The following is a 15,267-nucleotide window of genomic DNA, read 5'->3' as shown; positions in this document are numbered from 1 at the left end:
TTCATACCTGAAAATATGTCATTTGATGAAACTAATAGTTATAGGTCAAGCCAAAATTGAGACATGCCAGATCTCGTTTCGAGATTTCAACCCTAGGCTTAACTCGGTTGAAACCCAGGATCAAAACTTGGATTTTGATTCTGGGTTTCCTTTCGACTAGACCCAAAACTGAGACAACTTGGAGATTTCGATCAGTTTGGACCAAGATTTAATTCCATGGTTATTACTCAGGTACCGCAAGAAAAACATCACCCATATAGCATCAGTGTTAGCAACTTATCCTCTTTGCATGTCAATTATATGAACAAACAAGAACTTCTGATGAAATGAAACACATTTCCTTACTTCTTTCATTATAGTAAAGCTTAGAGGGACTGAAGGAATATGTGTTTCTATAGGTTCGGTGTGATTTGAGTTGCTGTCTGGATAGTTTCAATTTTGACCCCATACTGATGGTTTTGGATCTTCTTTCCATACAAAGAATATGACACTACTAGTTGAAAAGCAGGAAATGGATACACATTGAGAAGCATGACACATGACTGAACACAGTTTTGATTTCTGAATGAATGGTTGAAATTAAGTTGAAACCCCAAAAGAAGATGAAGGAATGAATGAATTCATAATTTTAGTTTCAATATTTATGATTGGATTTGGACCTATTCCCTTTATTTTTATAATTTCTATTTAATTATTGGATCCTACTATCTTATTAATATGTCAATATGTATACATTAAAGTGCATAGTTAGTCTGTTGGTTTTATCCCAACATCTCACATTGGATGGCTTCCACCCAAAACCCTAAAATATGTTATTTTTCATATGGATGGTGATTTGGTTATTGTGAATATTAAATAGATAAAAAAAAAAAAAAAAAAAAGTTCATCTCAATCGTATGGTCCACCATGTATAATATTTCAATTGTATATTTATTTGTTTCTTTTAAAATAAACTAAATTTTCAAACCTTTATTTTTACTGGTCACGAAATAATCCTATTAAGCTTGAATTAAAATATTGCTACATGGAGATGAGGATGATGCGTAAAAAAAGTTTTTTTTTTCTTGGGGGGGGGGGGGGGATACGTAAACAAAGTTTGACTGAAAAAAAAGCCAAATGAAAAACCTAAGGAATAGTGGAATTTTTTTTTTTTTTTCTAAGTGATAAAGATGTATTTCATATTTAACTTTCCCTTTCCTCATATCCTACAATTGCTTTCTTAATATTTGTTAGTTTACCAAACCGTTGACGGTTGATATCATAAGACTATATTTTACATTAAATATAAGAAATAGAATAGGGAGCAACCCATGGTCCCCCTTGACTGCGAAATCTACATACAGTGCAAGTGTTCGTGGGTCTCAAATTGCTCAAATGGGTAATACCGCCCCCATACCCTAAGCCCAAGCCCAAGCCCAAGCCCAAGCCCAAGCCCAAGCCCATACTAAATTCTGAAACCAAACAACCGAAGGATCAGCAATGAGTGATGGGTTCTGGTTTTACTTTGCTTTAAGAAAGGAGCGATTTTGTCACGCGTACCCATCGCCGGCGGACACACTTTTGTGTTTCCCGGTATTACTTACCTTTGGAGATAGAGTCTTTAAATCCGACGGTTAAAAACTCCTCGAATCAAGAGAGAAGAGAGAGATAAAAGTCTTGTGATCGTTACGGTTTCAAAACCATCCAACAATTGCTTCATCCTTACAACCTGTAAGTGGGCCCAGTGCCAGCTTAGCCCACACACTCTGCAATGCTCGACACGTGTTCAGAATTCAGCTTTTGCGTTCATGTTCATGCCTTCATGGAGGGAAAGCATGAGCCATTCTCAAGTGTGAAATCCAGTGATGACATTTTTCATTATTTTTAATTTTTACTTCTTCCGTTAAAGGCTTAAAGCTGATCTGATTTTCCGTGATCAGTTAAAGTTGCAACACAATAATAAATAGAAAAAAAAAAAAAAACGAGAAAATCTCAAGTTTGTTTTGTCTTCTTAGGATAGTTGGATTGCAGCCGACACTTGAAAGTGTTATTATTAAATCCTTTCCCTCCTCATGTTTCTCTGGTAACTTGGGAGGAAAACTATGGCGTCGGTCGCCACTCCACTCTTAACCCCCACCCAACAATAAATACTTTATATAAATAAGAGCATAAAATAGAAATAAATTAAAACTGATCCTTTTAATAAATGGTAGTTCCTCTCTGACAGTCTTCACAGTTTTAGACTCGTATAAATATGACAGTTCATAGTCCTCGAGGCTTCGCAGCAATCGCTGTCTTCCTTGTCTCCCATGCTTCTCCCTGCTTCTCCCCATCTTCACCTTCTCTGCCATTAGATCTGTCATTGAAAATGATAAATTTCACTTCTTTGATTGCCTGGAAAGCTTCACAACTCTCGGATTCCGATTCTTCTTATTAATTACACAATTCCAGTATCGATTCTTCTTCCCTGGATCTAGTTCTCATCGGATCGTGATTGGAGATGGAAGGTGGTGGTGGTGATGGTGGAATGAAATTGGGGACTTTGAGGTTGAGGGACGATCGAGGTCCCCGCGTTGGACAATTTGGAACAGAGGCGTCTACTTTGGATGTTGAGGTCTCTGTTTCTTCGCCGGTGACTCGTCAGAAAGCTGCTGCAGCTAAGCAGTTTATTGAGAATCATTATAAGAACCATCTTCAAGGCCTTCAAGATCGTAAAGAGAGGTATAATTCAACTACTTGGTTCTGATTAACTATTCTTGAAATACCTCTTTCCGTAAGTTTAGGTTGACGGATATACTAAAGGAACATTGAAATTTATAAATTGAATTCAACTGCATTCGGTTCTTTAATTATGAGTTATGAAACTGAAATTGCTCTACGTGAATGACCTCCTCCACTCTAATTTGTGAGAATCATGCTCATAACAATAATGGTGCTGATGACCATGTTAGTTCTACGTATTTGTTTGATCATATTGACATTTAAAGACGCATGCACACACATTCTCTTTCTCTATTTCATATTTCCAGAAAAAAAAAAAAAAAAATTGAGCTAGACAACGCCCTGGAATTAATAATCTCTCAAAAAAGAAAGTGGGGTGGGGGGTGGGGGGTGGGGGGTGGGAATAAAAAAATTGCACATACAGGATCGATCTATACCAAAGTCCAGGGAAATAGTGATCTCCTGGTTCTGTATGGTAAGAAGGACGAGATCGGTGCAATACCATACTCCGATCCAGCAAGGAGACTAACACTAAGATCTTGAAGTCTTTAGTTGGACTTTCTCCCTATGGTAGTTAATTTGTAAGTGCATATTCAGTTACATTGACTTGGAGACACTCTGAAGTGATACAACTTGGTCATCATGAAATATTCCCTACTATTTCTTAAAGAGGTTGAGTGATATTGCATTTGCTGTTTCTTGAGAGTTGGTAATATAGTTTCAAACTATTTTATTACAGACGGTGGGCACTTCAAAGGAGAGCAAAAGAAGCTCAAATTTCAAATGAGGAACAGCAAGAGATGATGAGGAATTTGGAACAGAGAGAGACTGAGTATATGCGATTGCAAAGACATAAAGTGGGCATCGACGACTTTGAGCTATTAGCAGTAATTGGAAAAGGTGCATTCGGTGAGGTACTTGTGAAACATGATAGGAGGAGAACTGTTAGATGCGATATTATCTGATATTATTGGAAGCTGTGTGGAAATTTTATTCTGTTAACTTTTGTGGTGTAGAATTGAAAACTACCCTAGCACTTCCCTGTCTTTTAAAGCACATGACGGAGAATATTAACTCAAGATGAATCTAGATGAGAATGTAGGAAGAGTGTGATTTCAATTTGAGCTGAAATGTGTGCAAACATCTAAAAATGGGCATTAGGTGTGCTTAAGGAATGCTTTTCTTTCAAAGGGTGAGTTATTTTTAACAGATCAGTTGCTGTAGTATCGCTTGGTACTTCTCTAGTTACTTGTGCTATGTTCTATAGGAATAAGCCAAGAGTTGTAAGAGGATCAGGAACTAAGGATCTGCATCAAATATGGTGGAATTTTGAATAGATAGTCAAGACTTTGAGTGTGGATGGGTCTTCAGACAAGGACGATCAAGATCTTCTGTGTGGTTAATGAAAACCAGAAGTGGTCTGCCCATAATTGGTGGAAAATCTTCAAAACTGAAAAGTAGGTGATCTAGGTCAAAGATTAAGAAATAATTTTTTTTTCTTTACTACATTTGTGTTTCAATTGTTAGACTCAAACCACTTGCAGGATGACATTGCTAGGGAGTTCTGTGGTCTCTATCTAACCTGTGGAATGTGAAACCCAGTGGTTGGATTTCTTCTTCTTCTTCATTCTTTTTTTTAATTTACACTTTAAATCATGCTTGTTACGATTTGAGATTCTGTGACGAGCGTGCATTATTCAACAAGAGAGGATGCTGTTAACCAGGAATCCACCAGAAAATGGCCAAGGAAGCTGTAAAATATGAAAATAAAATCAAGTCAATTTAATCAAGGCTATTTCCAGCCTGCTTCCAAACAAAATTTTCTGGCTGTTTAGTGCATAGAAATAGAAGCCCTATGAGTAAGGTTGGATATGGTCTGATGAGAATGTATACTAGATCATGGTTTCAAAAACCAGGACTGATTAAAAATTTAGCCAGTCGATCTGCCCTTTCACCATGTCCAAAATCCTGATAGTTTATCTGCCAATTGATAATATTTATTGGGCAGTATTGTAGCTGTTTATCATTTTTTTTTTTTTTATGCAACAATTTTGTTATATGTTGGAAGATATATTTTGCGTTCATGCCTATTTTGGTGATCAGCAGTTGTTGCTTCTTAAATGGGGGCATATTCATCTGTTTGTAGCTAAATCTGGTTTTTGTGGTTTATTTTCCCATAGCCAAGTTCCTCATTCTTCTGCCCAGTTAATGATTCTTTTGCTTTATTTTAAATCTTAAGCTGCTAAACCTGGAGAATAATATGTATCAAAAGGAGCTGAATGGCTACTGTGTGGTTGATTGAATGATTGTCACATAAAATCCAACAGCTTTGGTAACTTTTATTTTCTTTTATCATACTATTATAGGAGAGGTTTATTATTTAAATTACTAGCATAATGGTTATTACTCTTTGGCAGGTTGCTTTCCCCCTAATATTTTCGTTGTCTGTGAATTGCTTATCTAAATGCAGGTAAGACTTTGCCGTGCTAAAAACACTGGAGAAGTTTTTGCCATGAAGAAGTTGAAGAAATCAGAAATGCTTAGTCGTGGACAGGTAAAACAATTCTCTAAACTAATTCCGGGTGAATATTATATTTTTGTGATCGTTTAGTAGCATAGCATTGTTTACACTTTCATAATAAATCAAATTTGTGAATGGACACATTCATTATATCCTTTTTCCTTTTTTAATCAAATTCTTTAGCATGATAAATGCTTGACTTGTTTTGTTTTTTGTGCATCTTGTTTTGATTAAATTTTTTCCATTCCTCTTCTTTATTTCAGGTTGAGCATGTTAGATCTGAGAGGAACTTACTAGCTGAGGTTGACAGCCATTCCATTGTAAAACTATTCTATTCTTTCCAAGATTCTGAATTTCTTTACCTTATCATGGAGTATTTACCTGGTGGTGACATCATGACCCTTCTAATGAAAGCGGATGTTCTTTCTGAAGATGTTTCACGATTTTACATAGCAGAGAGCATTCTAGCCATTCATTCTATTCACCAGCATAACTATATTCACAGGTATAATGTTGATGACGTACAGAATTTGGTGTGACATAAGATCTATTTTCTGTATCATAGATTTCTAGATTCTTGCTAGAAAGTTCTGAAGGTATATGAACTTCTTGAGGCAGTAGATTTATCTGTAGTTGCCATAGTTCTAAACAACTGAATTACTTTCATGCAAAGATTTTATTTTGGAGAAATAGCAATAAAAAATTGTCGAACAATAGAAGGGAAAAGTTTCAAATAATGCCCATAGCTACTCCACATTGGAAGTATTCTGAAATTAAGAAAAAGAAAATACAGTTTCAAATTCCATCCTCTACACACCCACACAATACTTCAATATACCCCACTGTAATGTCTTGTCTCAACCATCCAACTATTGATATAAAATTATCAAATAACCAAATGTGCTGAGAACATAGCACCCAAAAAAAAAAATCCCCTCCTCTTTCCCCTTCCCATGCGAAACCACATAAAACTTCAGTAAAGTTTCAAAACATTCACATGATGCAAGAAATATTTTCCTTTTTTTTTTCTATATAATGGTAGCAGAATGACAATTGTTTTCATGATAATATGATATCCGCATGGAAATTGGCAAGTGTTGACCCGTTTTTCTGCCTCCCCCCCCCCCTTTGGATCCCTTATCTGTATGCCTGTTGCAGCCCCTTAGGCCAGATACTTTATTCCTTCTGGTCTCTTTTAGTGTGTTTCCATAAATGTGAATTTTTAGCAACTTTAGAAGAACTATCTTTTGTAGTTTATCCATTCATATTATTTAAATATGAAGTAGATATAGAATTTTTTAATTCATAAAACTTTCCACAATGGAACGTGGAATTTCTCATACAAATTTATCCTGCCTGCAGGGACATAAAGCCAGATAACTTGTTGTTGGACAAAAATGGACATTTGAAGCTCTCAGATTTTGGCTTGTGTAAGCCCCTGGATTGTAAATATTCAACAATTTTGATGGATAATGAAGTCTTCAGTATACAGGAATCGGACAAAATTGAAACTGAAGGACATTCTGACAGAGGTCCTTGGCTAATGCCAAAAGAACAATTACAGCAATGGAAACGCAATCGACGAGTATTGGTATCATCCTTGTCATATTTTATATCATTCGCTCCTATGCAAACATCTTAAACAAATGAAATTCTTTGAATTTGCATGGTTATATAAGTTAGATGTCTAGAACAAGAGACTATTTTTTATGTTAATAATTGGACTTCATTAATGTGTAGGCTTATTCTACTGTTGGAACTCTTGATTATATGGCCCCTGAAGTATTGCTGAAGAAAGGATATGGAGTGGAATGTGATTGGTGGGACTGACATCTGAAGTTATTTTTTATGAATTGAATTTTTTCCTTACCTCGTCTGTCTAAACATTTTTGTTATAAGGTATTTCACACTCCCTGTCTATTTTAGGTGGTCTTTGGGGGCAATAATGTATGAGATGCTTATAGGTTATCCTCCCTTCTGTTCAGATGATCCAAGGATGACGTGCAAAAAGGTTAGGTGTATTTGTTGCTTATTGGGTATTTTACTGGAGTCATTCCCTTCCTTTTGGTTCCTTCATCTTGCATAGTGATTTGATGTTTCTGTTGCAGCAGATAATAAACTGGAGAACATGCTTGAAATTCCCTGAGGAACCAAAAATATCAGAAGAGGCTAGAGATCTGATATACCGTTTACTATGTGATGTTGACTCAAGGTTGGGGACCAGAGGAGTAGAGGAAATAAAGGTATATTATCTGTTGGAAATGTAAATATAGTCTTTCATGCTAATTCAGATTACTTTCTCACTCTTATTATCTTTCACATGATTGCCAATATTTGGTTGTTGAAAGCATAATTCCCTAGTTAAATAGCAAAATAGGATTTAGCCGAACCCCTTTAATTGGGATAAGGCTTGGTTCAGTTGAGTTGTATATCAGAAAGGCCCTGAGCGGATCCTTCCTCAATGATGTATTGAGTTCTCAATGACATGGTTGGGCTTGCTTGCCCTTATGCATATATCTTACACCTGTGAATTTACTCCTACGCTAGTAAATGCTCTAGGTGTATATAGTTTTTTCTTTTTATTTATAGTATGTATTTTGATCTGGGCCAACAAAGTATTCTGATGTAATCTGTTAATGATTATTCAGGCACACCCATGGTTTAGATGGATTCAATGGGACATGTTGTACGAAATGGAAGCTGCCTACAAGCCCACAGTGAATGGAGAATTAGATACTCAAAATTTTGAGAAGTTTGATGAAGTAAGCTCTCAAACTATCTAGTAAATTCTCCTTTTGGTCTTTGTAAGTTAGGAGTATTATTGTAGCTTAAATTCCATGTGCGTTTGATGGAAGACATAGAACTGAACAAGAAAGTTTGGCATCTATAAAACTGAATTACTATTAAAAAAAAATGGATGTATTAAACAATAGGATTTTTCCCTGATGTACTTGGTGAGAATAATGAAAATCAACGATGTGCTTATTTGTCTAAGAGCTAATATATTCATCTGATATACAAGAGGACCAATGTCAAACTGTTAAAGCTGTCTATTTTGTTCACTTCTGGTCCATCAAAAGTGGAAAAAAATAATAGGAAGTGAATATAGTGTAACTGAAATAATAATAGACTGGATGGCATGACATTCTCAACACCAAAAGTATTACAATGGACAAATTGACCTTCTGTGTTTTGACATCTTTGACTTTATATCCTCATATGCTCTGTGTGTGTGTGTGTGTGTGTTTTTTTTTATAAAACATATGTTGTTGTGTGTATCAATACATTGTTATTCCCTTACTTATAGGCTTTTGGAATAAACAGTTCATGGTTGTAAATTGTAACATTGTATCCGAGCCAGGGGTCAGGTGTTCGATCCCTGGTATGAGCGAAGGGTTTGTGTGGTGTGGTTTTGCCTCTACACCTTGTACCCTCGGTCCCACATGATGGTGTACATGTAGATCCATGCATGTGTGCGGGTGCCTGAGCATGTAGGAAGCATGGTTTGAGGAATCAGTACCGGATAGGGCGATTTGTATCGATTCCTGGTCGATCCTATATCGGTGTAACGCTACAGATCAAGGGTAAAAATTCAAAAAACCAATTTTTAAAGAAAAACAGGGGCAAAAATGCTACGGGCCGATCCGTGAAATCAAACCATGGTGAGGGTGTTTTTATGTTGATATACATTGTTGTGGCTCTTAGCAGCTCAAGCTTTTGGGATAAGCAGTTGTAGCATTATACAACTCCCCCCCTCTCTTTTTTTTTGGGGAACTCTTGTAGCTTTTACTACTTCTGGTTCTTCTCTTAATTGAAGGTGGTCCCTATGCTAAGTGTTCTTTTATCATCAGGTAGAAGGTCCATCATCAACATTGCCAAGAGTAGGGCCTTGGCGCAAGGTACTGGCTGTTTTTTTTTTTTTTCCCCCTTCTGCTTTGGCTTTTATCTTGTTCTAATTTCCTGTGTTTTAAACTTTTAATCCTATCACGATCAAATTAAGTCGTCTACTTCTATATGAAAGCATGTTGTAGCTGGATCCAAGCATACACTATATCTTTCGTATTCAAGGCAGGTTGCATTATTGGAGAAGTTTTGGTCCTTACCAACTGAGCTACCCCATTGAGGTTTTAGAAGTGCGTGCTTAACTAGACCTTGCACATACATTCTTGATAACATAAACATTTGAATGGCCTTTAACTCTGACAGAAAATATCCAACTCCTTTTCAAATTAAGGGGCACAGTTGTTATATATGTTCTTATTAAGATCTTTCCAAAATGAAATGACTAGAAAACAATGGCACCTAGATGGAAGGTCACATCTTGGTACAGGACAAATTTCATCTTCTAGTGCTCAATGGTTACCTGCTCCTGTCATATATTACACTTCTTCTATGTTCTTTTCTTTTTTACCTGACTTCTTAGAAATGAACGACATCAAGGGAAACCATGAACTCTTGGATAATTATATAGCCCATCATTTGGAACTTAGATCAAGTAGAACTGCATTGCTTGCTAGGAGGTTTAATGACAGATCACAGTAAAATTTTATGATTTCAAGTTTTCACTCAGTGAAGCCACCATGAGTTAATTCTATCAGAATTATCTTTTTCTTCTTCTTTAGAGGAATGTGTGAATTGGCTGTTGGTTTTATGATATCACGATTGCATGCTTTGCAAAAGCCTGAATCAGAAAATGTGTTTTCCTCTAAAGGTATAGATGCTTGGTGACATTATAACATTATTTATGGCAAATTACCTGATTCTTGTCACACAAATGGTACTGTAAGTTGTTAGACACCATTTACAAGACTAGGGTCTACTTTCATCATCTATGAACCTTATTGACCTTTCCTCATTTTTATTTTTTTTTAATATTAGTGGAAGATTCATTTAATTTGTCCTCTAATTTTTCAAAGTAATAATCTTTATTCTACATTCTATTAGATAGTAGATATGAAAATAGCTCTAAATTCTCTCGTGTCAAATATTGCAGATGTTGACATCAAAAGATGCCAATTTCATAGGGTACACTTACAAGAAATCAGATGTGCGAAAATCAATTGGAACTTCAGGTTTGTTGATTTCAGATTTTGGTTTTCTGCTAAAATTCCAAGATATATCGTAATAATGGATAATACCTGCTGCAGAGTTTCTAAATTCCTTTCGTGGTGCCATTTTCATTATATTAATTTTCCTTCTAGGCTTATTGCAATTCCTTTTTTTAATTTGGACTCTACAACCATAGTGTATGAAGTAGGTCTGTGGAAAATTCAATGAGATGAAACAAAGAGCAGGTATGCTTTGGAGCGGAAGTTGGGAAACCAAAAATATAAAACATAAAAAATTAACTAAAATAAAGTTATCTAAAGCTACTGGCGTTAAGAAACACACATGTACAGTTTTATGGGTGGTTTTTTTTTTGGGCGGGGGATAAAAGAATTGGATCTTGGAAATGGACAAAGATCTTCTAGAGATGTATAGTCCTTGATGAATGATTAGCAAGATCATGAAAAGAGATTCAAAAACAAAAAAAAAAAGTGATTTGAGGAACTAAGTGTAGCTTTCATTCAAATTCTAATCTGGTCATGTTCAATGAAGGCCATTTATAGTTTAAGCACGATGGTGGAGATCTGAGCTTTAATATGATGGCAGACAAAGATGTCAGTGAGGTATTCAGAATTGATTAGAGAGTATACACTTTAGCAGAGAATATGGCTTTGTATGGGAATGGACTGGCCAAACAAGATAGTTTACATTACCATATAGTTAGGGGCATACTTAATGATGATAGTGACAATGGTGATTTAACGATTGATATAAGTTAGTCAACAACAAACTCAACCTTATCCCAACTTAATGGGGTCGGCTACATGGATCCAATAAAAAATAATAAAAAGAAGATGAAAAATGAGAGTTAGAGGAAAAAGGTGACAGCCCAACAAGTCGGGAGATTTCAGCTAAGTGGGGTCGGCTACGTGGATCCTTGCCCCCTAATAGGTTCAATCCAAAGTCATACTTGGGACAAGACCTAGACTGTGCATGTCATTCTTCAACACTTTGCCTATGGTCATTTTAGGTCTACCCTTAACTCTTTTAGCTCCTTCCAACCATATAAGATCACTCCTCTTACTATGGTGTCCACGGGCCTCCTCTCAACATGGCCATCCCACCTTAGATGAATTTCACGAAGCTTATCATTGATCGGGGCAACTCCTAAATCAGCTCTAATATGTTCGTTCCTTATTTTATCCTTCATAGTTTTTCTGCACATCCATCTTAACATCCTCATCTCAGCTACACTTAACTTCTCTATGACACTTCTTAATTGCCCAACATTCCGCCCCATATATCATGACTGAGCGAACAATAGTCCTCTAGATTTTTCCCTTAAGCTTTAAAGGGATACGCTGGTCACATAACACTCCAGAAACACCTCTCAACTTCATCCATACCACTTTAATTTTTTGAGAAATATCATCCTCTATTTCACCATCTTTACTTATAGTTGACCCTATATATCTAAAACAATCACTTTGTGAAATATTTGTCTCTTCGATTTTCACCACTGTATTATCTATAGTAGAGTGGCTAAAATTACACCTCATATACTCAGTTTCAATCTACTAATCTTAAAATCTCTGTTTCCAAGGTAGATCTCCATAACTCTAACTTAGTGTTTGATCCCTGCTTTAGTCTCATCTACTAAAACGATGTCATCGGCGAAGAGCATACACCAGGGGACCTCGTCCAAAATGCTTTTGGATAGCTCATCCATAATAAGCGCAAATAGATAGGGACTTAAGGCCGATCCTTGATGTAGCCCAATCGTAATTGGGAATTCCTTGCCTTGATCTCCCACAGATCTCACGCTAGTCACCACACCCACATACATGTCATTAATTATCTCCTCAATTTCACCATCTTTACTTATAGTTTGATATAAGTCAGTCATTATATATTATTGCAAGTGAATCCAATGGTACACTGAAGTGAAAAAGTAATACTCATCCCCAGGAAATCATCCTTGCGATCTCCTGATGCCTCTAAATTAAAATGTTTCTAATTCCAATAAACCATACTCTTTATGTAGCTTTCATTTCTAGAATCTCAATTCTTTGAATCACTGTTTTATCAAGATCTGATTTATGGAATCTTTTAGCAGAATTACCCTAACAGAAAATCTATGTAGGTTTATCAGTGGAAATTCATACTTACAGAAATGTTTATGCTTAAATGTACTGATTAAAGATCCTCAACAGGTGTTTTACAAGAAAAGGTATCGTAATAGCTTTGTATCTAATTAGAGTCCTCTGATCCACATGCTTCACTCCTGTAGTCCTTGAGTTAGTTGAAGTCTCAAATGCAATGCTGCTCTCCTTGTCAGTAATGCTCCTCACATATCTTGTGCTGAGAGCCACATGGTGCAAGGCTTCTAGATAATGGTGATTTAGATGTCTCTGTAGAATATTCATTAGTTACTACTACTGCTCATACATTGTGCACCCTCTGGAGTTCATCAAGACACTGTTGTAGCATTAGCTGGATGCGACCATCAAATATAGCTTTTTTTAGCATAATTCTTGAATGGTAGCAAAGGGACTAAATATAAATTTCTATAAAACATGGACCTCACTCCTTTTTCATCCCACTATGGGTCAAATATCTAGCATTATAGAGATGAACAAAACTTCTAATTTAATTGCTGAGGTCTCTTAAGCACATTGTGTGAGGAAGCACCTTGTGAGAAAATAATGTGAGTGAATGCTAAATTAAATGTACGGAAGTTGACTGCTACTTATAGTTTTCTTGCTCTAATTAGGCCCTACGGGTTGTGTTCTATTCTCCTTTTTCCATTTTTTCCTGGTAGCAACTCAATTTATCCATGAAATTATGTGTGCTAATGCAGTTGCTGTCCTGCTTCCTGGAAAGGATGAGTAATCTTTGATATCTTTTCTGTTTAAAATGGAAAAGAAATATTAAGTTCATTTCCATGCACCTTGCCAGTGATAACAGACTTATGGGACTTGCAGGTACAGACCTGAAACCAAATCGTTCCTCTAAGACATCCTCCATTGTTTCCTTGTTTGGTATGTTCAAGTTTCTTCAATTGCACAGATTTTTCTGTTCATTTTCATTTTTTTATTGTGTTTGTTACTTCGAATATGAAATAGCTCCAATGGCTGATGAAGAGAATCCATCAAGTGCAGCAGTAAGGACTTGTTATGTGAAACAGATTAGAGGTATTAAAAGTCCAATAAACTAGAAATGACTTGGGAAGTAGTCAGAAAAGATGTGAAATGGATTGACAACTGACATGATCCCAAATGGAGTTTAAATGGCAGAAGAAAATTGGTACAGGAGGCCCCTTAGTTGAGGTTACTTGGGTTCTCAAAGAGACTCCATTAACCACTGTTAAATAAAAGAAATGAGGTTCATCTGTCTTGCACAGGGGTTTTCTTCCATGACCTTACTGTCTCAGGCGAGTTGGTACATTTAAAATTCTCTTACTATTTGTAATCTTAAGAACTTGTGGTAGAAATTTTGTGTAAATAATAATACAAATTGCTCCATTGTTGATTATTTAGGATCTCTGCACCCTATCAGTTTCTATAAAATTCTTAGATTACATGTGGAATAAGAGATTTTTTTTTTTTTGGTTGATTTTATATTTATCAAAGTGCCGTCTTAATTTAGTTCACTGTTACTTTAGGTTACTGGAAAATTTGTTAATTCTATGATCATGAACCTTAGCCAATGAAAAGTGCATATATTCATTAAATTGTGAGATGAAGTTCAGGATATTGATTCACTTGGGATTATTTGACTAACGGTCTTTTCCATTATTTACTTCTTTTTTCTTTTTTTTTTTTTTTTGGGGGGGGGGGGGTGGGTGGGTGTGGGGGGAGGGGGGAGTGTTCCAGGGAGCCCAAAACCACAGGATTTCATATTTAATCTTCTACTCTATTTTGTTGTTTAGATGCTTGATATATCTTTATATGTTTTCTGCTGTTACAACAATCAATAAAGCTTCCGTCCCTCCATCCTTTTGATACTATGTTTTGTGCTTATGTAGGGCAAGTTGATCTGCAAGAAAGCGTGAATCCAAATGGTGATGACGCCTGTTAATATTTTCTAGTTTCTTTCCTATTAGAGCAAGCATTCCTTTTTTCTTATGTCTCATCCAAGAAGCTGTTGTAGGAAGTGAAAAAGCTTTTTTTTTTTCCTCTCGATTGTTCTTCACAAATGTGGATATATAGCTGATCTAGTCCTGGTCACCTTTGTCCCTCCAAAAAAAATTTTGTTATGTAAATGATTTCACAGGAAGAATATGACTTCCTTTATGTTCCCTTGAAATGTTTTGTAAGGATATGGATAGGAAGTAACATTCAGTTTTTCCAACATCTCTGAACCATTGAAGAGAAATTCCAGAAGAATAAGGTGAACTTTTCCCTAGAATTTCCAATTCAGCACTGATATATTGCCATGACCTATGCATTAGTGATGATGGGCTGGGAGAGACAAGAGGAGCGTGCTTATGTTTGGATCCTTTCAAGTCCAACCTGCCACAGAATTGTCTGATTTTGCTTGGGTCAGCAATATTTCTGTATGGCAAGAGTTAATCAAACACCCACTACCAATATGGGCCCACCCAAATTTATAGAGTTGAATCTGTAATGAAGTGCGCACTCTTACTGGAACTCAGAAAGACCTACTCTTAAAGTTATGAACTTTGTAGGAATTTGCAAAATTAGGCAAATTTGGGCCTGATATTTCCTTCCTCTCACCCCTTGCTCGTTCACCTAAAACTGCATGTCCTTAATTTCATCAAATGGGCAACTAAGGTGGACTAGCTTCATTTGGTAAGGCAGTGCTCCCTGGAACTGCCGAAGCATAACAAATAGCGGGGTAGGGTAGGCCCAGGCAAGGATTGACATCCCGATCTTGAGGCCGGTTTTGACCAAGTCCAAAACCGAGGTAAGGGTCAAAGAGATCGAAACCTAGTATTTTCCGGGCAAAACTTGACGTGTCATGATGACCTCGTTCTT

General features: G+C 36.3%; 1 protein-coding gene across 10 annotated transcripts; it reads left to right on the top strand.

Annotated features, from left to right (window-relative positions):
- The first annotated feature begins 2,199 nt into the window (after positions 1–2,199).
- Positions 2,200–14,620, top strand: LOC122084056 (serine/threonine-protein kinase tricornered-like). 10 transcript variants are annotated; one of them, XM_042652069.1, is made up of 13 exons: positions 2,205–2,700; positions 3,440–3,614; positions 5,171–5,254; positions 5,485–5,726; positions 6,584–6,812; positions 6,962–7,041; positions 7,148–7,232; positions 7,330–7,464; positions 7,870–7,983; positions 9,073–9,120; positions 10,215–10,293; positions 13,252–13,308; positions 13,393–13,791. In XM_042652069.1, exons 1-13 carry the CDS (start codon positions 2,480–2,482, stop codon positions 13,482–13,484), a joined length of 1,641 nt encoding a protein of 546 aa, XP_042508003.1. In that variant the 5' UTR covers positions 2,205–2,479; the 3' UTR covers positions 13,485–13,791. The 10 variants fall into 10 exon arrangements, 7 of the variants coding, with proteins under 7 accessions (XP_042508008.1, XP_042508010.1, XP_042508003.1 ...); XR_006141817.1 differs by lacking the exons at positions 13,252–13,308; positions 13,393–13,791 and adding exons at positions 13,128–13,251; positions 14,295–14,620 and having other exon boundaries at positions 2,207–2,700; XR_006141816.1 differs by lacking the exon at positions 13,393–13,791 and adding an exon at positions 14,295–14,620 and having other exon boundaries at positions 2,207–2,700; positions 13,128–13,308.
- Positions 14,621–15,267: the final 647 nt, after the last annotated feature.

Source organism: Macadamia integrifolia, chromosome 7, assembly GCF_013358625.1.
Source record: "Macadamia integrifolia cultivar HAES 741 chromosome 7, SCU_Mint_v3, whole genome shotgun sequence".
NCBI classification, from domain to species: Eukaryota; Viridiplantae; Streptophyta; class Magnoliopsida; order Proteales; family Proteaceae; genus Macadamia; species Macadamia integrifolia.
This window is presented reverse-complemented; position numbering and strand designations above follow the sequence as displayed.

Excerpts from the sequence above, each read along its gene's own strand:
- LOC122084056 (XM_042652069.1), top strand. The coding sequence starts at position 2,480 with ATGGAAGGTGGTGGTGGTGATGGTGGAATGAAATTGGGGACTTTGAGG. Across the intron at positions 7,233-7,329 it reads CAAGGATGACGTGCAAAAAG|CAGATAATAAACTGGAGAAC; the intron begins GTTAGGTGTATT and ends TTTCTGTTGCAG. Across the intron at positions 13,309-13,392 it reads CTCCATTGTTTCCTTGTTTG|CTCCAATGGCTGATGAAGAG; the intron begins GTATGTTCAAGT and ends AATATGAAATAG.